This window comes from Denticeps clupeoides, chromosome 1 (assembly GCF_900700375.1).
Source record: "Denticeps clupeoides chromosome 1, fDenClu1.1, whole genome shotgun sequence".
Lineage (NCBI taxonomy): Eukaryota > Metazoa > Chordata > Actinopteri > Clupeiformes > Denticipitidae > Denticeps > Denticeps clupeoides.
In genome coordinates, this window is record NC_041707.1 from 10,506,302 (window position 1) to 10,533,984 (window position 27,683).

General features: G+C 41.6%; 1 protein-coding gene across 10 annotated transcripts in view; it reads left to right on the forward strand.

The window, feature by feature from the left end:
- arhgef10 (Rho guanine nucleotide exchange factor (GEF) 10) overlaps positions 1-27,683 on the forward strand; it is a 42,843-nt gene that overhangs the window by 4,156 nt on the left and 11,004 nt on the right. For 4 of the 10 annotated variants that reach the window (XM_028975186.1, XM_028975166.1, XM_028975220.1 and 1 more), the window contains 24 exons: positions 1,851-1,955; positions 5,677-6,099; positions 7,059-7,373; positions 7,933-7,969; positions 8,086-8,174; positions 8,465-8,515; positions 8,663-8,847; positions 9,491-9,607; positions 10,698-10,809; positions 10,895-11,004; positions 11,090-11,167; positions 11,270-11,449; positions 12,099-12,215; positions 12,615-12,707; positions 12,948-13,118; positions 14,070-14,215; positions 14,631-14,806; positions 21,013-21,128; positions 21,553-21,680; positions 22,863-22,963; positions 23,579-23,700; positions 24,140-24,226; positions 24,788-25,008; positions 25,407-25,564. In XM_028975186.1, the coding sequence (XP_028831019.1) occupies positions 1,919-1,955; positions 5,677-6,099; positions 7,059-7,373; positions 7,933-7,969; positions 8,086-8,174; positions 8,465-8,515; positions 8,663-8,847; positions 9,491-9,607; positions 10,698-10,809; positions 10,895-11,004; positions 11,090-11,167; positions 11,270-11,449; positions 12,099-12,215; positions 12,615-12,707; positions 12,948-13,118; positions 14,070-14,215; positions 14,631-14,806; positions 21,013-21,128; positions 21,553-21,680; positions 22,863-22,963; positions 23,579-23,700; positions 24,140-24,226; positions 24,788-25,008; positions 25,407-25,564 (3,370 nt within the window). In that variant the 5' untranslated portion in view covers positions 1,851-1,918. Of the gene's footprint in view, positions 1-445; positions 532-1,850; positions 1,956-5,676; positions 6,100-7,058; positions 7,374-7,932; positions 7,970-8,085; positions 8,175-8,464; positions 8,516-8,662; positions 8,848-9,490; positions 9,608-10,697; positions 10,810-10,894; positions 11,005-11,089; positions 11,168-11,269; positions 11,450-12,098; positions 12,216-12,614; positions 12,708-12,947; positions 13,119-14,069; positions 14,216-14,630; positions 14,807-21,012; positions 21,129-21,552; positions 21,681-22,862; positions 22,964-23,578; positions 23,701-24,139; positions 24,227-24,787; positions 25,009-25,406; positions 25,565-27,683 lie in introns of all 10 variants that reach the window. The other 6 variants (XM_028975195.1, XM_028975202.1, XM_028975229.1 and 3 more) reach the window with 4 other exon arrangements.

The following is a 27,683-nucleotide window of genomic DNA, read 5'->3' on the forward strand; positions in this document are numbered from 1 at the left end:
TAATTATGATTATCCTGAGTTCAATATGTTTCATCTGGCAATGTTGTTTTTTTGAATAGGAAAGCATACATATTGGGTGCACATCGGGGGAATATCAATGATGGATATTTTAAAACACTTCTCTGCTGTGGATAAGAGCATCTGCCAAATGCTGTAAATGTACATTTATATTACATGTCTAATTTGAATACACCAGTGCCTTGTGCAGATCATTGTTTTATGACTTATCTACCGAATAAAAAAAAAAAAAAAAATGCAGCACTCATTATATGTATTGATGTCCTGTTATGATATTCCAGTGTCTATGCATCACAATGCAATATGCTATATGTTATGTATATTGAAAGTGGTGACAGCCTGTTATGTTTTGATAATTACCCCTTTTTTTGACTTGGTAAATGAGAATTCAAGTAAAATCATACTTTCCTTTACCGTTTTTGTCAAGAGGACATGCACACCTTACTCCTGTTTCCTCAACACTCCCATCCTTCCGCTCTCGCAGATGAGCCAGAGCTCTTCGGACCTTGGCAGGTAGTGTCCTCACAGTGTCCTTCACGTCTTCCTTCTTTGTGGTTGGCACATGTTCCCTTCGCCAATGAAAACAGTCTGCTCCTTCACATTGTCCAATCAGTTCTATATCAATATGTTTATCAGTACAGGCTTCCCACATATCTTACCCAGAACAGTTTTTGCATATTCATATTTCAAGTTCCATTAGGACAAAACAATCTTTCAGCCCTCACTCTAGCTTGTGTGGCATTGTTGTTGTGGTACTGTCCCAGCGCCGGCTGGCCCTTGCTGCTCTATGGACTTTTTCAATTGTCTCCAAGTGCTGGCCATTGTTTCTCGAGTGACTGAAATGTATTCATTTTACAGCGTTCAGGGATCACTAGCAGTCTTTTGGATGAGGCATCTGTGTTAATCCCTTCGACTGCACCTCGTGTGCACGATATGTTGAGACTTCACAATACGTCTCTTATTCTATGGAATGACATCACTGCACACTCTGTACTTTTCTGTTTTTTTTTGTTTTTTTTTTCGTTTTTTTTTTAAACCCTGTAAACCTGGACATGAAGTCAAAGACTGAACTCTCGTGTTACAGCTTGTAACCTAAGAATCATGAGTGACGTTCAAGATAGATGGAGACATTTTTTTTTGGTCACGTGGGTTTTATGTGTAGCTACGAATAAGTTAACTGATTATCAAAGGTGTGATTGTGCTTGTTAAATTAAGCTGATTATTGACCACCTTAATGTCACTGACTGGGTTCCTGCAGGTAAATGGTCCGTGGACTGGCAGTTAAGCATGCAGTGAATTAGAATGACTGACTCCTAATGAGGCAATCTACTTAAACTTCAAGAGAGACCAATAAACTGGACAAATGGGCTTTTAAAATATTACTCCATTGTTATGCTCCTAATGTGTTTTGATGATGAAACTGCTTTTATTACAGTGTGTGATTTTTTTATTTGTATTTTTTATAAACGTTTGTCCATACATTTGGTCATTTTATTGATTAAATGAAATGTGGCATTAACATATAGGTATTTAAAAAGTTGTAAACATGAGCTACATCAAGGTAACTTATTACATATTAATTGAATAATTAATTCAATTACCATATTTTTCATTGAATAATAGGCAGGTCGAAACCAAAATGAGTGAGAATGTTATGTTACATACTGAATATGTAAATATGTGTTTGTACATCAATAGTGTATCAAAAATGAATTTCATATAAGCTGAAAGTCATATTTTATTGTCCTGTCATAAATAAACACATAGAAACCAAATAAAAAAAATTATGTTTAACGTAAAGCTACTTGCTTCTCATTGCTGTGTCTTTCCAGTAGGGCTGTGTATGGGCCTGAAGTTGTAGCTGGCTGCTAGAGACTATTCAACGCCCAGAGTGCACAGGATGGACATGGAAGACTTCCCTCCACCCCCTCCAGAAAGTAAAAAAATTATTTTTTTTTTTTTTACATAATTGCATACAAGAGTACCATGTTTTAGCTGGATTCTGACTGAGTGATTTCTGTTAAGGTTTCCTGTCCCAGCTTGAGAAAAATCCCTTTCTAAAACAAGCAAGTAGCCTTTTCTCACACTGGTATGCAGCAGAATAGGAATGGTGAATGGTCCTGATGGTCATCAGTTTTTGATGAAAATTCTGCAAGCAGAAACCCATTCCTCCTTTACACATCCAAATGTGCACACTGTGGGAGAGAAAGTGTGAGTGTAAACACATTCCACTCCCCAGCCATTGCAGAGCATGAGGGACATGGAGCAAATGAGGTGGAGGAGAAATGCAGCAAAGCAGCCAGGATGTAGCCGCCAATCTACCCACAATCCCTTATTCAGCTTGGTCACTCACACACACATACACACACTGTCAGAGAGGCCTGCACACACAACGAGAGAACTCTATGGGTCAGACTTCAACAGTCATATGAAAAACGAGACTGTCAGCCAGAGACATGTCTCTGGTCCAACTGGACTGTCACTGCTCTTGTTGCCATGGTGATGCTCGAGTGACCCAGTGAATAATCAGACGGGGCAGAGGACAGAGGAACAAGGCCCGAGAACAGGATCTATATTGTGATTATGAATCGACAATGGTGACCTGTTCTAGACAGACCAGTTCTGTGTTCAGCTTCATGCATGCCTGTGAGTCTGGCTGCATCTGCAGCACACCGTGTCCCACATTCCAGTCGTGGCACCACTGCTTAGGTTTTGGCAAATATCAATTTACTGTATTATATGTACCTTGATTACTTATGATATCTACCACAGCAAAATGGGTACCCTGATTGGTTTAAATTTAATTGCAAATTTATTTATGTGTGTATCTTCCTTCAGATGACTGCGTGTGGACATTCGTGTACAGTTAGTCTGCCCATTGTTGGCTATTTTCAATATTATGTTGGCTATAAAATATTGATATTTTTATATCAATATTTTGGACAATATTATGGTAATATTATGGCAAACTAAATAGTAAAATATTTTCTAAAATGTACTAAAATTGTACATTGAAATTATTATTAGTGTAGAGCATGTTTTATTTACTAAATCCAATTTATTAACCTGTCACTAAACTCTTAATGTAAAACTCAGACCCATTCCTAGTGCTGAGCCAAATGCATGTTTTTTTTTTTCCTTTGTGTGAAGGTGTTCAGTGAAATGTGCATTGACCTGGGGGTTGAACAGGAGCTGGTCTGAATGTTCATCCCCAGACACAGTCCTGTGGAAACTCAGTCATGCCTCGTCTGTTCTCACACTGCTTTATTACTGGAGATCTGAAAGGCTGATAAACTCTTTCCAATTACTCTCTTCCTCCCTCCTCCTCCTCCTTTCCTCCCTAGTCCTGGGCGATGGAGGTCAGGTCAGGGAGCAGAGCTTTTTCTCCTTACGTCACTCACTGTTTGGCCGCTGGCCCTCAGTGTGTGAGCAGGGGGAAGTCTTGTAGGTTCCCTGCTGGAAGCTCAGCTGCTGATTTAAGGAGGTCACATTGATGAGGTCTCCTGGCCCTTCACTGCTGTGTGAAGTGGTGCTAAGAGGTGGAACACTGTCTGACAATTGGTGGAGTTAGGTAGTGTTGTAAAGGTTGTGGTATGTGCACCTACCTTAAGAGCATGAAAAACCTTACTGTAATGTTTGGGTTAATTAATTAATGCAATGTCAGTGTTTCATTGTATTCCAAATGCCATATTTCTTATGTGCTTAAGAGTGTTAAACACATATTATGAAAAAACACACACATATATATTTTTTGCTTTTACATAAGTCTTAGTGGTCACTTTCCAAACAAATTCAGCCTTGGTGCAAAATTACAATGACTTTTGGACAATACCTCAATGAGATTTCCCCAGGATGTGCCATTTTGGTGTCTGTGGCTTCACAAGCAAAGAAGGAGGATACGACTCTTTGAGGTGTAGAGCAGCCATTATAGAAGTGAGCAGACATTCGTGGAAGTGATGTCATCAACACCATTCACCAACAGCAGTTTTTGGAACAAACAGGAATTCGTGTCGGCGTTTTTCTAGAAAAAATTAAATCACCAAGCAACTGCAATGATTTGCACGTTTGGAAGCCATGACGATCAGTGGAGTTACTTTTTTAGGGGAGGGGTGGGAAATTCTCTAGGTGGACAAAAATATGACGACATAAGGGGTGACATTCCAGATCTGGCCGTCTGAGCTGAAGCAGAATGGCAAAAGTATTCTTTATACATATTTCTAGCAACTGCATGACCATAGACAGTCTAAGGGAACTCGTATTATTGTTAAACAATCTCACAAAGTAAAAATTTCATAATACGGGATCTTTTAATAGCAGTTAGTGTCATACAATTCCAGGAAGTGAGACCAATGTTGATAACTTATTTCTGTCATTTCGTAATTGCAGATTAAACATGACAAGATATGCTTATATCATAGTAGCCCTGAAAACAGATTATTCTGATCTGTTCTGGGTTTTGGTTTGGAGAATATTTTATGTCTGCTCTGTACATGCCCAAAATCTGTCAGTAGAAGCAGAGTTGGGCAAAATAAAAAAAGCAGGCATGGTTGAATAATGACTTCTAAAAGTAAGTATGTACTGCTTAGGACACAACTATTTTTAAAGAAACAATCCAGTTTGACAGGAAAAATAATGAACTCCGGAACCAACTATTTGTGTTTACTGTAGTAATTTTCTTCTTCTTTTTTTTTTTTTGCTCCAGAAGCCTGCATTCGGCAAGGAGTCATTTGTCCAGCGTGGAATCTCTGGTATTCCTAAGAGCAGGGCCGTGCCAATATCTGCCGTGTGTTGACTTTAGAAAGATAACGCTCCACTCGGATGGATGCGTTATTTCCTGGGCAGCAGCTCTCAGTAGACATCCTGGTAGTTACTGAGGATCTGCTGTGGTTCCTGAGGACTTATGCGCTTCCGTGGAAAAAATTCCTTTCATGCATTTCATATGAGGAATTTGCCTGATTGAATGTTTGCAGCCCTTGACAGAAGCAAGAATATTTTTTTTTCTCCTCCATTCTGTATATCAGGCTTTTTCTTAGTGGCTGAAACATCTCTTAGCCATGCAGACATATAACATGTATTTCTGGCACAGCCTCAGATCACTAACAGCATGTCTGAATGTGATAACATAGCAACAGCGTTGATTACGTGGCTAACAGATTTGCTGGAGGGGACTTAGGATTCTTCAAAACATTATTTTGCATTTCTTAAAATCTTACTTCTTTGATTAGGATGAAAGTGAATAAAGCACTGATTACAGCGCTTTCTTGTTGCTAGGGGATCTTCACACACCCGACGTTGCAAAAAGATCAGGGTCTTTGTAGGCTGTAATAAAAACCAGTCACATCTTTAGGTCTCAAAACATACATCATCAACTATATGGTTTCTGCACTAATTTGAGCTTACTGTGTCTATACTTAAGTGTGTTTGTATAAGTGATCTGCTGTAGGCTATTAAAATATGCTTCTGGTTATCAAGCTATGCCCAGAATAATAATTTGCCATGAAAAAAAACACTGTGTTAATTGCGATAAAAAATAATAATACAGATTATGCCTTATTAAGTTAAAAGCTGAATATGGAATTACATCATTGGCCCATTTAATACATTGTTTTTGTTGCCTGTGTGGTCATTGGCTGTTCTCATTGGCTTTCTCTTCCTCAGTGTTGGTAGATGGACTTCCTGATGGAGATGAAGATGGGGGAGAGCCTTTCGAATTCGATGACAGTGGAGACGATGTACCAGAGGCGGACCGGCCACCTCCTGCACCCCCAGCCCCTGACTACGTGTCTCAGGGCCTGCAGAGCAATGATCCCTCGATTTCCCAGGGTGCTGCCGCCGCCCTGAATTCTGCGAGCCTACACCCAAACTCTGAGCCCAAAACCACAGGGAGCAGCACACCAGCAGGCTCAGAGGTCGGCGCAGAGAGACCCAGCCCCGTAACCACTTTGTGTAATGCTGCAGAAAACTCCTTCCCCCCACCCCAAGGAGAGCAGGGTCTGAACTGCAGAAGCACAGCCGCAGAGACTGACTTACCTCCACCCCTAGAGGACACTGTTACCTCCACCACAGCATCTGCACATAAAGGTGGGTGGGGCTTATATCATCTATTCATTTTACTTTTGTCATTACTTAAGGAAGTGTGAACCAAAACTGCTTGTGCATGTTAACATACAACATACATTAATGTTAACATATACATTATTAACACTGTATGCTGGACAGTAATCTAGTACTTGAAATATAACATTGTTTAAAGTGTACATTCTTAATAACCTACAAACGCAATGATATTTTTGGCCAAACGTAGCATAGAGGACATTAGGGCTGCAGCGTAGACACAGTGGTGACAGATCAAGGCTGCCCAAGTCAAAGTGCCCATGCTGGCATGTTTATGGAATTTCCTGTGTTTTTTTTTTTTTTTTCTCCCTCCTTTTCTTCATGGTTTTACCTTCCCTAACCTCTACTTTGGAATTTACAGTCTTCTCTGCTGTTTGTGGTATGTGAAACAGTTGTAAAGTCTGGCGGCATTTCAGTTCTACACAAGCCCTGTTTTGACATCAAAGCAATGTGAGCAGGATTTACTGAAGATGTGGAGTGAGATGTTGGAGTGATGGACAGGTGTGAGGTGCACATCTTCTTTTTTGGCTGACCTTACCACAGACGGGCAGCAAAAATGTAAACACAGCCTGTGGCGTATCGTTCATCTACTGAAATCAGACTTCAGCATCCAAAGGACATTACAGACAGCCACTTCACAGACTGGTTTTCTAGCCTTATCTCAACCTACTTTGACTAGGCGGGTCCCTCCAGCTGGCCCTTCTTTGCTGTTTTCTCATATCTGCTTGACTTCCTCCATCTGGAGTGACCCAAATTCCATGTGCTTTATAAAGATTTGTAGTGCATTTATATTGAGCTAGGACTAGAGGTCTAATAAAACTTTGACAAATACATCCTTCCTGGATGTATGTAGCAGCTACACTAGCCCATGAGACATTACTTGCTTGTACAGCAGTGGTGAAACGGTTTTGTGTTTTGACTCCCAGATGAAGGAATGTCCAGCGGTCACCCTGTCCCTCCTCCAGCGTCTCCAAGGAGCATATCTCAGGGGAAAGTCAACCCTTACTCAGTGATTGACATCACCCCCCTCCAATTGGTGCCACAGCTGCCTGAGCCCTGCTCCTTTCCTGCTCCAGCTGAGAGGGAATCCGCTGCCCAGGAAGTGCCCAGCAGCCCCAATGTGCCCTCTGGCTACTCTGTTCCCGTGCCCTGTGGCTACGCTGTGCCTTCCAGTGTTCCCATAATCATGCCAACCTACACCACACCAGTTATCATCCGACACCTATCTGTGGATGAGGATGGTAAAAGAACATTCTAGAGCCTTTGCTCTCTGTCCTTTTTTCCCACTGTCTATTATCTTATGGTTCCCAAAAATTGCTGCCCTATTTCCCTCTTTCCTTATTACATAATTTCCCCCCCATTCTTCTTTTCCTCCATTTTGTCTTATTCGCTTGCATATCCAAGTGGAAGCGGTGGCTATATTTAGCTTGGCTGTGGCTGTGAGGATTTTCCTGTTTTCTCTAAAGTGTTGCAGAAGCCCAGTCCAGATGTGTGGCTGGGTGTTCCTGTGTGGAGAAACTTGGTGTAATTACAATCTCTCCTTTGGAGTCAAGATGCAACAAGAGTTCCATGAATGTCATTTTAAAAAAAATTTAAATGGTTGACTTTTTTTTCAATATCTTCTTTCATATGGAGACTGTTCAGTAGAGTTATATTTGAACATTTCTATAATTGTTTTAAGGAGTACGCTTTGTAACTCTTTCAAAACTTTATTTTATAGCGTAATATCATCTTGTACTGCCCCCTAGTGGGATATTACCATTTGATTTTAAAGATAATAACTCTCTTGAATCTTTTCAGTCACTATTGTTGGCACAGGCAACACCGCAGTGGATAAGTAAGTGACAGGTTTATTCCATATTTCATTGAAATTAAAGTAAATGTTTTATATAATTTATGACAACATCTGCAAAATGTTGCATTACTAGTGGGACTTTCTTTTTTTCCCCCCAGTGTTTTTACTGAAGAGTGTGCAGTTATAAAAGAGGAAGACGCCTTGACCAAATGGGCCTCTGACCCTGCAAACACAGCATGGATGGAAAGTAAGTTTAAGCAACTGAAAGGCAGCTTTACTCAGAAGTAATTAGCCTAAGGGGTTGATTATTCTCTGCTTGTAAAGTACAGTTCTATTTGTATACAAGCTCCTGCTGTGGTCCTTTAGAACTGACTTCCCAGACACTTCCTTCCTTCTCGTTTGAGGAACTGTGTCCCCTGGCAGGACTTTCCTTCACTTCTTAGTGTGTCAGTCTGCACCCGTCAAGCTCAAACGCTTTGACACTGTCCGGTTGAAGAGGTTGTCAGACACCTATTTGTGTTTGTTCCTCATGTCCAGACGAAGTGATTTATGATGATGTGCCGCGGGAGAACTCTGACTCCACCACAGGTCAGTGCAGTGATCCCTTCAGCAGCCTCAAACAGCGTTATTTTCACTTCTGTTTTTGCAAAATCTGTTTTTTAAATATTTGTCCATTCTTAAAGATGAATGTGACAGCTACAGCTGTTTTTGTTTGTTGTGGTATGTATTCTACAGACCCTGATGAGATGATCTATGATGATGTTGAATTGGGAGATGAGGCGGGCAGCAGCTCCTTGGACAACGGCTGGAGCTCCAGTGAGTTTGAGAGCTACGATGAGCAGAGTGACGGAGAGTCCCATGGAGAGAACGGCCTCCCAAATACCTTTGTTCGTGGGAGAAACCCAAGCAGGAGGACTCACGTACGTACATCAGCAGTTAAACTGTCTGAGGTCATCTCATTATGCATTAGGAGCAACTAGGAAGCACAGAATCACAACCACATCACAGTTACTTTTACTTGTTGCCACCTCTGCAGTAAACTTAACAACTGTTCACCAGTAATAGTGCACAAAGCTCAAACTTTTAATCAAATTTGGCAGAGTAATTACTCATTAAAATGCATATTTGGTGCTTTATGTTTTGAGGCATATTGAGGGAAGGAGATTTTGAGACTTCCTGGGCTATGCATGGCATGCTTGTTCCATATCAAACAGTTTTTATACATATATTACATTATTGGAAATGAATGCAAGTGCTGGCAGCTTCAAGAATCATTGTCACTGCTTTGTTGAATTCATTTTCCGAAAAAAAACTAAATCTATAATATGCCAAAGCAGCAGTGCATGGGAAAGCTGACATGAATGAAATTTTTTGGCTGTGGCTGCATTTGAAAGAGAAAAGATGTATGCAAGTTGGCAAGAGTTAGATATAAAAATCATTACCGTTAAATTATGTGTGTATGCCTGTGTGTGTGTGTGTGTGTGAGAGACATACTTCCATGAGTCTCCTGACCACCACTGGCTGTGCCCCTTCCAAGGTAACGCTTCCTCTGCTTTCATTCAGCTTTCTCAAGATCTGGCTCGCTTGAAAGAGCACTATGAGAGAAAGATGAAAGATCTTATGGCAAATGCAGTGGGGACGGTAGAGCTCCAGCAGGTCAAACTGAAACACGAGCGCAAGGTAAATCCTGCAGCCATGATGTCACCTCCCCCCGCTAGACTAAACAGACCAGCCTTAGTGCCTGCATCTGCTCTGGCTCCGGATTTTATCAGACCCATCCAGTGTTATGGGTTTGTCTCTCTCTCTCTCTCTCTCTCTCTCTCTCTCTCTCTTTTTTTTTTTTTTTTTTTTAATAACTAAACCGCTGCTTTCACGTTCTAATCGACATATTCAAATGGTAGACACTTTCCTCTGAGTGTGAAATGTTAAATTCTCAGCAGCGCACACCATCACTTGAGACTATTTGCTAGAAAGTATATGCTTTACAAAATCTAATTTAATTGTTCATAATTCACAAAATCAAACCCTCTGTTGCATTAACAGACAGACTTTGGTTTTTTGGGAAGAATTGCACTTCATTTAATTATGTGTGTTTCTGCATGTTCTGCACAGGCTTGTATTGAAATTTGGCTTGTATTTATGACTGCCAGAACTCTGGTTGTTTTACACATTCCGCCTATCAGGACTAACTTGCAGTTAGAGTTTACTTTCAATATCTTTGTAAGACCTTTGGGACTAAATCCCTGTTTATGAGTTAGTTGAAACAAAAGTTATGGTCTTTCCTGGCATGAAGGCTTCACTGAATTCCCACCTTGAATGTGATGGAAAATGTTTGCATAGTTGAATATGGGCTTTTAATAATAAAAAAAGATATATAGAAAAAATAGTGGAAAATCTCATAGGTGGACAATGACTGTGTAGTCATTATTTCTTCCATCTTCCATTTGGAAATGTTCAGAGACCAAGACTGCTCACTTTCTGGTTGGCAGGTAATTTCTCATTCTCTTGGCTTTAGGTGTGACATTAGGGTTGGTGCCCACTTCCTGTCGGTAGCAGTGTAAAAAAAAATGTCTAGGAACAGGAAGATTCTTGAGCAATTAACTTTAGGCGGTTGCTAACATTTGGTTTAACACTCGCTCATCAGGGTCTCATCAGATAAACACTCCGCCCCCTTTTTTCTCCATTTACTTTGGCTGTGTATCAGGGGATGCTGTTTCTGTAAAGATGGCGAGCTCCTCTCTTTATCCATATTTCTTACATGTGCCCAAAGATGCAAAAGCTGGTGAAGGCTGCTAAAGAAGGCACCAAAGATGGGCTGGAGAAGACCAAAGCAGCGGTGAAAAAGGGTCGGTCATTCATCAGAACAAAATCATTCTGTCATGGTGAGATCTCGGTACCGAGCGCTGTTATTATGTCCTTGATTCACCATGTGCCTTAAATGACAGCAAAAAGTTTTCCTCATCCCAGAGCGGAAGTCATCAGGCTGTGAGGAGGAGTCAGACCTTTTCATTGAGGTGGACTGTCTTAATGTGGAGCCGGTGCTAAGTCCGGCGCCTGAAGGCCTCTCCCAGCAGCAGGTGAATAGCCCTTGCTAGCATAAAATATTCAGGAATTATGAAATTCATATGACCATTCTCTCTGTGCGCACGTGTTCTTCCACAGGTGGTGAGGAGATTCATTCTAGGATCAATCCTAGAGAGTGAGAAGAGCTACCTCTCTGCACTGCACCGTATTTTAGAGGTAATACATCACTGGAGAGAGTTCTGGTATCATCACAAGGCATGACTTTTTTTTTTGTAAATTTAGACCTCTCATCTTTGGCAATCTGTGTTCATTCGACAGCAATATGAGAAGCCCCTGTCAGAGATTGAGCCAAGGTTGCTTAGCGACCGGAAACTGAAGATTACCTTCTACCGTGTGCGTGAGATACTGCAGTGCCACGCCCTGTTTCAAATAGCCCTGGCCAGCAGGGTGGCCGAATGGGACAGTCTGGAGATGATCGGAGATGTCTTTGTGGCTTCGGTGAGCTTTATGCTTGACTGATCACAGTCCCTCTCAACTATTCGTTTTAATCCCTTTGAGCATTAAAGATTATTTGCTCTTCGTCTGGATTTTGTGGCGCTGACTTCTTGCTGTTTGCCGATTGGCCGGTTGTAATTATTATGCATGTCTATGAAACAAATCACAAAAAACAAATATAGGGCCATTTCAGTTATAATATTGTTTGGTCTTCTCCTCTTTCATTCTGTGGAACATGAAATCTAAGGAAATAAACAGAGAGATGATCCATTTGAAGCGTATATTGCATTCGCTCTGCCTATAAAACTCACACACCCACACACAGCTGTGCCTTCCTGGGTGGCATTTCTCAAGCCACGCTGTTAGACCCGGCCTGGTCACACCTACCATTTAAAACACTGAGGAGATGTTCTCCACAGTAGCAGTTATTCTGGCCTCTCCTATTGCTTGTTCTTTTAAGAAGGCTGCAGAGACTTGCGTTTGGCTCAGAAACAGACAGATGGGAGTGTGTGTGACTTGTCAGCCTCTCTATCGCTCTCTCTCTCTCTCTCTCTCTCTCTCTCTCTCTCCACCACATCCGTGTTTATGTCCTGCTTTAAAAAGCTTTATTATGCACAATCTTTTTTTAATTTACATTTCCCCCCTCCCCCAGTTCTCAAAGTCCATGGTGTTAGATGCCTACAGTGAGTATGTAAATAACTTTAGCACCGCTATGGCAGTGGTGAGGAAGACATGTGCATCCAAGCCCAGCTTCCTGGATTTCCTGAAGGTAAAGTCCCATCTTGAAATAGTTTCTGACAATTTAATGTCCTGGCAAAGTAATTTCTTGAATAAAAACAGTTTGAATTTAAGTCTGAATTCTCCCACAGTCAACATTATTCCATAAGAAAAGGGTGGTAGTAGCCTAGTGGGTAACACACTCGCCTTAGAACCTGAAGACCCAGGTTCAAATCCCACTTACTACCATTGTGTCCCTGAGCAAGATACTTAACCCTAAGTTGCTCCAGGGAGATGTCCCTGTAACTACTGATTGTAAGTCGCTCTGGATAAGGGCGTCTGAGAAATGCTGTAAATGTAAATATGAATTGCCTGGTTCAGAATACCACTATGTAGCCAAATGTTGCAACAGAAAAATGCCAGTTCACACCACACTCACCTTTATACACAGCATCGGCAGGAAACCAGCAGTGACCGGCTGACTCTGTATGGCCTGATGATGAAACCCATCCAGCGCTTCCCACAGTTTATCCTGCTGCTGCAGGTAGGCCGATCACCACAGCTGCACCCGTCCTCATTTCAAGCTGGACTTTGATCAATTGTGTTCGTCATGCAGCCACCAGAGGGCGATCCACCCTTAAATCTCAGGTTTAGCTCTCCACTTCACAAACCGACTCCACAAAATGAATACTGGTCATAATACTTCTGTTATCTTACAGAGATATAAATTGTATTTTGATAAGTAATATATTTATTTGGGTCTACATTTGTGTGTGGCACTCAGGACATGCTGAAGAACACGCCAGTGAGCCACCCTGATCGGCTACCCTTGCAGATGGCCCTGACTGAGTTGGAGACTCTAGCAGAGAAACTAAATGAGAAGAAGAGAGAGGCCGACCAGCGTTGTGAGATCAAGCACATTGCCAAGGCCATGAACGAGCGCTACCTCAACAAGGTACTTCTACTGGTTCCTGGGGTCACTTTTTTTTTTTTTTTTTTTTGCCCTGATTTATTGATGATTTTTACATCACATGAAATGGGATGTGGACAGACGTATTGCTGTAAAAGAACTAGTGCCCACAGAATGACCACATTCTGCTACAAACTGTGCTGTAGCAGCATTGAGACTGATGTCACATTTGTATGAAGTCGACCTTGCCTGCATGATTTATCAGACTGTGACATGTCACATTTGCAGCATGCATGAATCATGGCTATATCGCTGCAGCGATGAATGTAGGTGAAGGCTTGTGTCATCCATCTGCTTTGCCTTCTGTCACTAGATGGATCATGGAAAAAAAAAAGACAGACTGACTGAATGCTGGTAACTCTACTGAAATGCCACTTATTCTGACTTGGCTGCCATGTTTGTGACCCAGTCACTGTGTGAACTTGAGAGGATTATTATTTTTTGCCTTATGACTGCTGCTTTCTTTACAAACATGGCAGACTAGTGCTAATATCCAGTCACGCACAGCATCTTGCAGAAGCTATGGGTCAGTTTTCTTTTTTACATCCAACCCTTGGATATTAAAAAGGCTCATGCTGGAAACAACAAATAGATTTTGTTAACATTGTCAAGAGGCAGGGGAGCAGAAATTGAAATATTTTTGTTGCCACAATTTTAATTTTATTCCCTTGTTCTCCTTTAAATTATGTAAAGTTTGTGCATGAGAAGAAAATCAGTTGCCTCCATTTCCCATCAGACACTCTTTTTCTGGATAACAATCCCTGATAGGAAATTGCACCGGTATATCTGCTTTTCTTTAATTTATTGGAATTTATTGTGGTCTTTACTCCTTTACTGCAGGATAAGAACACATGCTTATGGTTTTTAGCCAAGCCCACACCATTTTACTACCATATTGATCCATATTGATAAATGTGTTTTTGCTGTCTTCATCAGCTCTTGAGCTGCTGCAGCAGGTACCTGATCCGTTCCGATGACATGGTGGAAACGGTGTACAACGACCGCGGCGAAATCATGAAAACCAAAGAGCGCCGCCTTTTCCTGCTCAACGACGTTCTCATGTGTGCCACGCCCAACATACGGTAGGGTTAATCACGGACTCACCCTTCCCAGTAGCCTCTGCTCTTTCTGCCTTTAGATCAGTCCAGACTGGCACTAACATTAGCAAATTCTAATGGTTTCATTTCCCGAGTGGAATGGTGGATGAAGTTTTCCTGTGACCCTGCCTTAGTGAACCAGGGTTAGAAGCTGAACGAATGCTGCATTTCTGATCAGTAGTTCAACAATATGAGCATTATTTATAAAGAAATGTATCACATTATGGCCTTCATCAGACTCTGAAGAATTGAAGTTTTCACAGGCCTGTTGTTATTAAAGCATGGAGCTCATGATCATCTGTGTGATCCAAGAGATGGGAAGGCTTCTAATTTGCATGAAGTAATGAGTTCATGTTTGTTCGGCACAAGACTATTAGTGACTCAAATGATGTCTTTGCAGGTCTATTCAGGATATTGGAGGCTCTCCAGCCGCTGGCCAGAAGTTCCTGTTGAAGTGGAGTGTGCCTCTGAGCTTTGTGGAAGTGCTGGAGTTTGGCTCCAGCGAGGACGTGGCTGACAGCGGTCGCTTTCCAGCCCCTCACTCCGGAGAGAAGGTGGTCATCAATGCCAAACCAAGTAGGTTTCTTTTCAATGGGAAAGCACTGTCACCAACCACTTTACTGCAGGATAAGAACACATACTTGCATATTTATGTATAGATTTATATATGCCTGGATAAGCCCGGTAGTTGTGGTAGCATCCTGGTGGGTAACACATCCACAGTGTCACAGGTTCAAACCCCACTTACTACCATTGTGTCCCCGAGCAAGATTGCAGCAGTTGCTCCAGGGGAACTGTCCCTGTAACTACTGATTTATAAGTCACTCTGGTACTTTAACCTCCACATTCACTTAATTTACAATGTCTCACTTTATGCATAATTTATTGATGCTTTGTGTGTTGTGCGTAATTAAATAATATGTCTTCAAGATGAACGTCCTTAGCTCTCCTGAAAGTTTAATGAGACTCCCATAATTACAGTTTATTTACTGACCTTGTGTACATTCATGGGATCCCCAGGGTTTGAACCCAGCTTTTAACTCTCATTCTGCAGCGTGTTCGTAGATTGCTATCACATACTGGAGCAGATGGCAATCAGTCAGCACTTCTAATGCAGGCTCAGGTCCCACAGGAGATGATACGCATATACCGTGCTGATGCTAAATACTGCAACCACCTGCAACTCTGACCTTTAATCAAACATATAATATATAAACAATTTTTTAAATTATATTTTATTTTTTGAAATCTGAGTGTGTTGATATATTTAAAATTTGTCTTGAATACAATCTCCCAGATGTTAATGGAGCCAATTTCTGCATTGTTTCTTTGAACTGCCCATGAGTTCTTATCTTAAGGGACTTAAGCTAACCAGCAGTCACAGCCACGCTGGGCTTACTTTACATACAGTGACTACATATAGAACTGTAGAGCTTTGCCTGAAGAAAAAAAAAACTCACCACTCTTTCAACCCTGGAATGTTTGTGGTTGTCTTGGAGCTAAAAAAGAGTGGCAGCATTATGAAGTTCATGAAGTGCTTCCTTTATATATTTGATTTGTTGCTATATTCTGATTTAACATTTTGCCCAGCCTTTGTATTAGAAAGGTGATTGAAGTCCCTGCTGTCTTTGGTGGGAAAATACTCTTGGAACAGAATAGAAGAGACTTTGGCTCAGAATAAAGTCTGACCGGTTTCCCTGTCTTGGCAGAAGTGTCACTAGCTGTGCATGATCTACCCATCGACTCATACCCTCCATGATTGGAATGGGTTTACACCATCGGTTTATTCACTCAGGCCTGCAAACACCAACCTTGGTCACCCACTAACCCACTGAGCCACCCACCGGCCCTCTGTATGCCCCAAACACTGTAGAGTCATTTTGAGCATCTGCTCTGACTGTGTGACTTGTGGACTGTGTGGGCCTCACTGGCTCCCTCGCTGGTCATCAAACCATTGGATCCACAGCATCTTTTGGACACGGATTCATAAGCTTCACGGTTGCTGAAGCATAGTTAGCATAACTCTGCGGTTGGCAGCATGATTGGCAGCAGTCAAGAACCTTATCCCAGATTTACCTTGAATGGTCCTCTGTCCTCAGGGTGGAGTTGGGCTTTTCCCAGTAGTCAGACCTCCCTGAGACCAGTGTGTTTAGTCTGTAATCGTGTATAACAACTTAATTACTTGAATGGAGTCCATGTGTTCAGTCATTTGGCCTCTGCAGACGATCTTTTATCCAAGAGCCTAACGAAGGTTGTGAAGTGCTTCTTGCATTATCTTTACTAGATCAGACCAATCACAAGTAAATCTATTGTTTAACGTGCTTGTAGCACAGTCCCTGAGGTGGACAGACAGCGAGGAGGAAATGCCGACCTAGAGAACCTCTGCTCATTTTCATCCACAAAAGACCTCAGACTTCAGATCTTTTAACAAGTTCCTTTAAAAAGACAATGTTTTAGCGATTGTCATTTCACTCTATGCATGTGTGTGAAGACGTGGAGGCTTTGCAGTGAGTCACGGCGCAAAGAGGGCCTGTGGTAATGGCTTGAGCTGATGTACACGCAGCGTGGGCGAAGTCAGCTTCTCCTTGGCTCGCTTCGGTACTCCAGCCTCCAACGTGCCGATGCTCTTGCAAGCCAGGAATTTATTTCTGACCACATCGGAACTGCAGGCAGCTGAGGTAGTGCCCGCTGGCTGGTAAAATCTTTTTGTATGCAGAACTATGCCTTTCTGATTCAAGTTATTACTAAAAGTAAATTAACATATGGCTATACCACATTTAGACCTGAATTTTTGTCCTGGGAGTGACAATATATTACATGAAGGGCACTCTGATGCTTCACATGACTAGCTGGACAGCTGAAGATAAATCCACATATTTATTGCTGAATTGTAGTGTAATTGCCACAATACAGTATTAGGCCAAAGTAGGCATGAGACCAAATATCTATGAAGTATATATATAAAGTGCTTTTTACAGCATACGTTGGCACGAAGAGCCTAATGCGAATGAAGCACAGTGTTCAAAGCCCCCAGTGAGAAATGAGCACAGATGGGTTAGAAACCATGGGAGAAACCAAAGTGGAGCCTTACTAACTACCTGAACAAAAGGAGATAAATGAAGGCTGTGGCTGTATTATTGCTAAATTCGCTCACATTTTTCATGAAAAAGAAGCCAACATTTTAATTATCATTTGAATTAGTTTCTGTAGCTGTTATTCTTGCATTGTGATGTGTGCACTGGGCTTCCTTTCAGTGCTTCAGAGGGCCAATCAGGATGCATGATGTAATGGGCTGTGCCCTGAGGATTGCCAGAAGAATTAGACAATAGATCTAGTCACTCTCCTACATGGTGTCATCTGTGTGACACAGGCACCCCATCTTTAATTAGAGAAGGTAGAAGGTTTTTATACTTTTTAGACTGCACGTAATTTAGCATCATATCTGCACCACCGTCTGGTAGACGGTTTTATTCCAACCATTCATTTCTCACTGGGACCAATGAAGCACAAATATTCTCACACAATTAGGCAAGGAGCCTGGCTGAAAAGAATAGCTGATTATTCTAGCTTTGACCGTTATGTCGCATTGGCCCTTCCTGTTCCACAACGTGTATTACGTAATAAGAAGTTAACTGTCGGTACTGAGTCAGCTGCTATAAAAGAAAAAAGCAAAGTGGTTGTGATGAAGCAGGTGGTTTATGGCTCATGCAGTAAGCAGGTTTAATTAATGGTGGCAACCCCTGTTTTAACAATGAACAGGAGATTTAATGCACCTGCGCGTGAAATGCCGTGAAGGGCAAACAAGGTGAGAGTTCGCAGAGTGCCATCCGTGGCACGGGTGGCTGTTACCATGGCATCCAAGCACAAGGAATGGATGAATGGCCATTGTAAAACTGTCTAGATGGGGTGGGGGTGGAAGGGTGGCAGGCCACTGAATCCAGAGAGAGTTCAGGGGAATCCTGTCACTGGCGCTGATTTGTTCACACTTAATAATGCAGAGACGCTTTACCCTTGCGTTGCCATGCTCGCTATCATCTTATTTGTATTCATCACATCTGTGAAAATGACACTATGACATTATCAGTGTCAGGCTACAACGTGTTAGCACAAGAAGAAGGGAAAAAAAAAAAAAAAAACACATCCAGTTATAGCCAGCCCCAGTATAGCACACCCCATTCTCTGGTTAAGTTAGTGGCCGGCTGTGTGGTCCCGGCCGCTTTAATTAGTGTGTACTACTGTCTTTTTAGTTATATTAGCATTTTGTTCTGCATGGCTGCAGACCTTTGTTTATGTCGGCTTGCACATGGCAGGGCCATCAGTTGCTTCTTAGATTTCACAGCTTGGAAAGACCGGGCCGGCACCCAGGGAAAATGGCCAGTGGCGCTTGCATCAACTATTCCACAGCCCCCTGCCTGTTTTTTTTTTTTTTTTTTTTGGAATTCCTTCTCTGTGACTGATGGGAATTGATTTAGTGGCTGTTAAGTTGCTGCCTGGACAATGTGAAAAATTGTGCAAGTGGGACAAAAACAAACGCTACCATCTTCCCTTTTTGTTGCATGGTGCTTTTCATACATAATGACTGAATAAATGTGCTATGCTGTTATTTGTGCTAATTGTTTGAATGTTTACGCTCTCGAGGGCTGTATTAATAGTTTTTTTTTTTTAGTAATTTCAAATTAGAATTTGAAAAATGGCTTTCGAACTTTGGTCTGAATTTAACTTTCATCTTTAAACAACTTAATTGCAGGCAAAAGAGGATCTGAAAGGGTGAACTTGCGCTGGATGATTTACAGACTGTCAGGCAGAAAAAAAAAGGCAGCGTTCTGTCCAATCATAAATTAGGTCTGGTACACATGCACATTTTCCACTTTGCTTGGGTCAGGAGGAGGAATGAGCAGAAATGTAACTCCCTTTGTCTGATAAGTATGAGGCATACTGAAGATTCAGTTTAAAAGCCTCTGAACTGTAGAAATAATCAAGGTAATAAAAATTGTAATGCGCAATGGGTATTGTGAATGGACATTAGCTTTAATATGCTATAAAATGCATTATGTGCATTAAAATGGAAGACTGTGGCAACATTTTAATACAGTACTTTAATTGACAATATGAGGAATGTTAATCAGAATACACTATTTTATCCAAACAGATCATATATTAGTATATTATGTTCTTAACATAATATACTAAAATCGTAGTAACTGTGTATAAGCTGCTTGCTAGCTTATTTTTTCATTGTGGAGAGAAAACACATGCACATATGATTTAAACATCACTTTGGTTACTATAGGATACACATAGCTGAAAAATATGAATTAGTATTATTTTAATTTGCATGAAAGCTTTGCACACAGAATAGGATTTCAGTCAAAGGATTTCATCCTCACTGTGTTCAACCTCTCCTTTTGAACCACAGTTGTTTAAAGTGCTTAAAGTGATCTGTTTAGTTAGTTAGCAAAAGTAGCTTAATAAATACCTGTATGGCCTATTCATGTGTGGTACCAAGTATTTTCATGAGGTTCACTGATTAAAAATCCATATTTAGTAATGCAACATGCAAAAATATTTTTTTCTGAAATCCGTGGCCCTGAGAAGAGAGCACTGGGCTCATTGTTATAGTGTCACTCAGGATGTGTGATGTAACGGTCACAGCCGTAATGCAGGAAGAAATAGACAATAGATCCTGTCACACTCATGGTGGTTAGCGGTCCTGCTGATACAAACATTATCTTCCAAAAAGGAAGGAACCCCTTTTTCCTTTTAGTCTGTGTGATCTTTTTATTATGTGAGGCTTTTCTTGTGGCACTTCTGGTGTTATTGTGCAATGTGTTGTTTAGCATGATTGTTTTACTGTCATGTTCTACTGCACATAGCAGGCAGCGGAACAGACACTCTACTGCATACTAACTTGCACAGTGACTGTCAAACACAGTGGGGCATTCAGGGGAAAATGCACAAGTAAAAGCTGAAGTGTCTGCATGTGACCTATGAACCCCTCGAGTCCATCTGGACTGGAATCAGGAGAATAAATAGGCAAACGTGGTGAGAGGGAAGTGGAGACCTCACTGATTCAAGACTAAGGGAAATTGCTCTACAGAAAGTGTGGATCCAGGAGTTGAGCTGCTGTGTTTATCGTTTCCTTACAGAGGAGATGGGTGTTTTTACGGTAGAGGACTTGGTGGAGCATCTGACTTGGCACGTGCATAAAGCCTGGCTTTAGATGTTTGATGTTCTTGACATTGTCAAGAGTGTGACAAACCTCCAGTTCCATGAATACACGAGTTCATTATCAGGATGACTTATATATTTCTGTCAGTTATGTGCTGCCTTCCCTGCCATGTTTGACGTACGTGCTCAGATAATTAATATGTTGAGTGATGTTTGTCTAGAGTGGTGGACAAACTACGGCCTGCGGGCAACACCCAACCCGTTGGTCATTTTAATCAGGCTCGCTGAAGATTGGTATATAGTTGTAACACTACTTGCATCCAACTCACTCATTTCCTTTTCTTTCTTAGTTTAGCAAGCGTTTCTCCAAAGTGAAGGCTGATAAGCAACACAGTTCCCACTAAATGTGAATGTAAATATTAATTCTGTAATGTATTTTTTATGTTTATGTTTGATATGGATGCATTTGGTGTTGGCCTGGCCAAAGTCTTAAACTTTTACGGTTCTTTTTAAGACCAGGGGTGGGCAAATCACCTGCTGTACTGGTCATAGTTCACTATATTTTATTTTATGTTATTTTATTTTAAATGGCTCAATGACTTCCTTCCACACAGATAAACTCTACATGGGTCCAGGGCAGTTATATCAGGACCTGCAGAATCTCATCCATGACCTCAGCCTCGTCAACCAGATTTCTCACATGATTGGCAGCCTGAAGGGCAACTACCAGGTGAGCGTCCCATAATAACACCATAGCACCGATATTACATCATTTTTTTATCCATATTTTTTCCAAGTTAAGTTACTGAAATGGTCTAAGTTCACATGTTTGAGTTAGTTTCCTTGCACTTTAGACAATAATAATGATCATATTGATTGCTGTATTAATCATCTCTGATGGTCATTCTTGTACAAACAGTGTGAGCTTGAATCCATAAGCTGTTCTCTCTGTGTCACACTGTGAGAAAATGTTGCTTTTTTACCGAAGATTTGGGTTTAAGAACCAAAGCCAGACTTCTTAAGTTTCAAACAAGTGCTCCTTTAAGAGAAGTCCTTTTATCACTTGCCAACTGCTCGTCTTTGGCAAGATGTTCTGTGATTGTTTTGCACCAGAACCATCTGTCATCAAACTTAAACTGACCTTCCTTCTGCAGAATGTGAACCCCATGGTGGCCCAGGACTGGGTCTCTGGCCTTCAGCGACTAATCCTGAAGAAAGAGGAAGAGATCCGTGCTGCTGACCGCTGCCGGATTCAGCTGCAGCTTCCTGGGAAACAGGACAAGTCAGTCTGACCCCACTCCTGAAACATGGCAATAAGTAGCAAATGCTAAACTTTTGGAACTATTTTTGTAAGAGTGTAAGATCAGTCTTTGGAATAACAATAATAGTACACACAAGGCCAATCACTGCTCATTGTGATTACAGAACCTTGACTCACATGTCTAGTATATATTGTATATTCATGCAGCTGTTCCATACACACTCATATGGCAAGTCCTTCCCCAGCTCCCCAGTCATGTCTATTTAGAGCTGTTTACTGGCCCTCTCCATTTTATTAAGTGGCTGGATTACCCAGGAGCATCTTTGGAGATGCAGCTGTGGAGCTGTTATCCCAAACCGATCCAGTCGTCCAAAATAAATTGCCCACTCAGGAGGGAGGCTGTCATTTTCATTACTAGATTCCATGACCTCAAGTTTTCAAGCATTTTTGTAGTGCAGCTTTAATTGATTTGTTATTCAGCCACACTGCAAATGCTGAAAATTAGGGATCTTCAGCCTAGTAAAAGACTACAGATCACTCCCTCTCAGATGCGAGTGATAAATTGAAAGTTTCCTTCTGTTCCATGCACATACACACAGATGCATGCATAGCAGTTCCAATGCATCCTAAGCTGTAAAATCTATGCCCTGATATATTTGAAGTGATGAAAAGGCATGCGGCAATTATCACTGCCATTTTGCCCTATAACGGACTATAATTAACCAATGTAAAAGGAAACTGCAAATGTGACCTTCTCATCCTTGTTAGCTAAGAGCTCAATGTTTCCATTAGCTCATGTTTTTGGACTGGTAATACTGTAGTTGTTATTAGGGCACACAATGCAGCCTCAGTATTTGATTGTTTTATTCATTATTCAGTCAACATATGAAATCTGCCTTCAGTGACAGCTTAGTGCTGCTGATATTTCCTCCTTCTGTTCGCATTAATAAATCAGTTGGTGGTGTTGTGAAGAAGGTTTTGTGCACAGGTTGGAGTTATGAGTTATAAAGTAAATGACAACACTGACTTTTTACAAGCATGTAAAGGCGGCTTGCATTATGTTGTGTACACTGATATTAATGCGGTCACCCTGTGATGCATGAATATAATGGGCCTCTGCAATAGAAGGAACCCGCCGGTGTTTAGTATCGGTAGTAGCTCAGCTTCACCGTAATGTTTTTGTTTTTCTCCTCCCTGTGATAGGACCGGGAGACCCACGCACTTCACCACCGTCTTCAACACGTTCAGCCCTGCCATCAAGCAGTCATGGATCAGCAACCTGCAGATGGCTAAGCTGGCCCTGGGTGAGTGTGAGGCATGGTGTTGGGGTCTCAGTATCTCTGGAGGGGATGGAAAGGCAGTGCAGCCCAGCTGCAGAAATTTAATGCAGGATCTCTGCTGCATCAGTCTGCCCTGCCTTCTTGATTTGAATCCACATTTCACAGTAAGCTGCTTGGATGGGACAGCGTCTGAAGAGATCAAAACACGTTACTTAATCTCTGCTTCTTGCAGAGATTAATCTCTGCTTGTGCAGCTAGGCAAATTGTTAATGGAGGGGAACATCATTAGTGTGCATTAGCATTGCCACTGCTGAGCTAATTTGGAAAGAAACTATGGGCAGTTGGGTCATGTCAAAGTCCAGGTTAATAAAAAAGCTATACTCACCTTTAGCGACTATAGAAATGTAGGTTCTTAAGAACTGGGCTCAGTAATTTATGAAACTTTATTCTTATAAAACTGTGTGTTTGCATTTTTTTCTGAGTAAATCAGTGTTGTGTGACCATGGAATTGATTCATTTGATTGTTGAGAAGCTGAAATGTTTTTTACACTTTGCATTGCTGTCTTTTTACATGTGTGACTGTGTGTGGGTGCATGTGTTTGTGCAAAATCTCATTTTGTGTGGGTGTGTGCTGGATAGAGGAAGAGAACCTGCAGGGCTGGTTCTGTGCAGAGGATGATGGGAATCATATGAAGAAGCAGAAACATCCACTCCTGCTGAAGCAGATGCCTGTGGTCATGTCCAAGCTGCAGGAGTTCAAGGTGGGACTGGCTCTCAGCCCACAAATGACACACTGGAAAATGGCGCCTCAGTACCATACACAATTAAAATAAAATGTTTAAACTTGGCTAGGTTCTTCAGGTTTGGAAACATCCAATAAACATTTATTTACAGCAGGGGGACTTTACTTCATGGAGTTTTATCTTGGAAAGATATGTTGATATTTCATATACACGTAGGGCCCTATTTTTTTCACCTGGTGCTATGTGCATTTAACCCATCCCATGAGGGACCAGTGGGCAGTCATCAAAGACACCTGGTGTGGGCACAGTACCTTACTCAAAGGCACCTCAGTGGCACCTTTGCGGTTTGGGATTTGAACCCACATCACTTGGAATCCTTGAATCCTCTGTGGAGCCTCTGCTTCCAGAAATGAAGTTTCACCCTGCTGCTCTGATATTCATGTCTTTTGTATTTCAGGTGGAGTGTGCAGTGCATAACCCTGAGCCCTATATGAACCACGAGAGCACAGCAGACCGACCTGCTCTTGGCCATGGCTGTGTGTGGGTGAGCCCCAGTTTCGCTGTCCTACTCGTGGATGACAACACTGTAATTTGCATGGAGATTTAAGTGTCTGTCCTAAACCTATTGATCTTAATTTGTGTGCTCGGGCCACTAAGACCCATTCTTGTATTAAATAACCTTACAGCAAAACATCCCATTGCAGAGCTTTTAAGGTTGAAGATGCAGCTACGGTCTGTGATTTAAATGAATAATTAAGCATCACTCATCTCATTTTATTGCGTCTGTCTGAGATTAAGCATAACTCACTTCATTGCAAAAAACCCAGAGAGAAGTATTTACTTTGGAGTTCGCCGTAAAAAACACACATCAGACATTTCTGTGACTCATAAATGCGAGGAGTGTTAGGCGATCTGCTGTCTGGGCCTTTTCATTGTTGTTGCAGTGCCTTGTAATTCGTGGTGGACTTTTATTTGAACAGGTCATGGTAATTTTCCAGCAAAACTTGGCTTGTCTCTCTCTGAAGTGCTATTGTCAGTATTGCAGATGTGAAAAGAAGCATGCCTGTGGGCCAATGATGACCTCACTGTCTCTGTTCTTGGTCAGGTGGCCAGCTGCACCAGTCAGATGGGCCAGATCTCCGTAGTTGCCCTGCAGAACTCCAGCCCTAAAGTGACCGAGTGCTTCAACGTGGAGTCCCGCATCCTCTGCATGGCCTATGTGCCGCTGGAAGAGCACCCGCCGGACATGGAGGGAGCCTCTGATGATGACACTGTCTGGAAGTACCGGCAGACACCCACTATCTGCCTGGGGATGGAGGAAGGGAGGTAGGCCCACACTGCAACGTCATGTATTCTCAGGCTATAGGTTTAGTTCTTACGTAACATGATTCACCAGCAGACTGGCCTCTTAGCTTGTGGCCTCTGTGGTGGGGTGGTGAACAGGAGGGGGTTTCTGAGTCACTGATGCTGATAGCACGTCAGGATTACAGATATAAGAGCCTGTATACTCTTCAGTCCAGTATTTTACCTTATTTACACTAATCTTTTCTTTGTTAATAAGAATAACAGCATAAAATAAAAAAAAACTGCATAAACAGCATAAAAGCATTTCACTGCATATCATACCGTGATGTGTAAAATTTGATAACATTTGAATTTAACAGATTGAATTTGAGCTTCATGGTAAATGTGGTCTTAAAATTTTTTTTACTTAAATTCTACAGCATTTCTGTCTACAAGAGCAGCCAGCGCTCTAAGAAAGTCCGTCTGCAGCATTTCTTCACCCCAGACAAGTCCACAGTCACATGCCTGGTCTACAAGAGCCACTGTCTGTATGTGGGACTGGTCAGCGGCTCAGTTGCCATCTACTGCAGATCCTCAGGTATTCAATGGCCAGCCTGGGTTCATTGTTTTCCAACACCTGTTGCAGGGGTATGAAACCTTAATGAAACTTGGGGGAATCTGTCCCCTAAATATATACATATATAATTTTACTATTATATAAACAATCTCTTAAAATGTAACACTGTGGTGTTAATTTGACAGATGGACTGGGTTTGGGGGGTACGCATGAATCACTGTGGGTGGGGAGATACTAACTGAACTTTGACCACTCTGGAGACCCAGTCACTGTGGCTACCCTGATCAGACGCCAGACGCTTTGTGAGGTTAAGACCCTTTTCTCTGTGGACTGCTGTGTTGTGGCATCTCCAAGGACTTTGCTATGGTTGCCAGGGAGAAGCTGCTACTCTCCTAGCCATGACCTATTTCTTCCTCAGGAGTTGTGCTAACAGACACTGAGCGCGGCCTGAGGGTGGCACAGTTCTGAGTTCAGCTCCTAGGCAAGATATGAGAAGAGACAGAAAGGAATAAATAACTTTGTTGTGCACAGTTGGTAAAAATGCTAATTGTGAACGTTCCAATTATTTTTGGTATGGTTTGCATTGGCTAGTCATACCAGTCAAGATCTCACATAAACAGAATTATAATTAACTAGGAGTCTGGTGAGGAGGTGTGGCGTTGCTCTTGAATTTGAACTAATGAGCCTTTTCCACTATTTTGATCTGCTTTTCATTGATAATCCATAACTGACCAAAGAAAATAATTAATCAATTCCACTTCCATTCTGAACTATTGTTCTAAATACTGCAGAGGAATTTCTTTGTTATATTTTTGACATGTTAGGTGACATGCTAAGTTACTTGGCTTAGCAAAGGTAAAACCCAGGGGTTGATGAGTAAAACAAACTCAGCTCATAAAAATAAAAAAGTATGAAAGTCTTGGCTGTCATGTACTGTGTTTTGAGTGAGCTGAGGCTTCATGATTTTCAACTATAAAAAAAATGAAGAAAGAGGTTTTTTTTTTTTTTTTTTTTTATAAACATGGCATTCAACAGGAGGCAGGTCACTGATGGGACTGGAAAATAGATGAAAAGACACAGTGCAGAACTTTCAGACTTATTTAGGTTTCAGGGAAGGAAATCCCTAATCCAGAGCTGGGGTAAGTAAAGAATGTCTTTCCGAGATGGAAGGAGTCATCTACCAGAAAGAAAGGGAAAGTGGCCTTTCTTGTGTTTGTTCTCACAGAAAACAGTGCCATTTATAATTTGTATAAAAGCTTTTATGTTGGATCTTTAAACATTGGATGATCACATTTGTATTAGCTTTTAATACTATCCAATGTGTTTTAGAGAAATGTCTGTGGTTTTCATTGCTTTCAACCTTTGATAGATAGAGATATTTTGTTAGGTAAGAAATAAGGAGAGGCATTTTCTTGGACTTGGACCTGGACGTCCTGAGGCTACCCAAGGCTCCACGGTGCCTGAATTGAGCCATTGAATGTCAGTTCTGTTCCTGGAGGGGACCCCAACCCTGGCCCCCACCCCCACCCTTCTTTAGAAACATTTGTGCCTCAGTCCTCCAGTCCTAACAGAGGCATGCCTAGGCTGCTAATGACCACACCCAGTCTACTACTGCTAATCTGTGAGTGAGAGAAGCTGCGGATATTTCACATGGAAGTATGTGTAAGACGTTTTTTTGTACGATTTGAACTTGCTGTGCTTGGTTCAGCATGTTGATCAGACTAATTCAAATTCTGAAGACCTGTAAATTGAATTTGTTGTTGACTGGGAGGGAGTCTCTCACCCATTACATACCACATTGATTACCATTTTTATGCAGACCCCCCCCACTGAGTTTATTTAAAAGTTACATGTGTTATTATTATCGTTGTAAGTCGCTCTGGATAAGGGCATCTGCCAAATGCCGTAAATGTAAATGTATTTGCATAGTAGATCAGCACATCAACAACTAGATATGATGCAATATGGCAGATTGATATTTAAGTGAGATCTTAATTTCACACATTGTCAGCCAGACAGAATGCCTAATTCTAAATAATTTTAGGCCATTCACAGAAAAGCAGTGTCAGTATCTGTTGTGTTCCTCTGTCAGATAAACTCGGTCTTGAGGGTACTCTATGCTAGCATTCAAAGCCCTTCG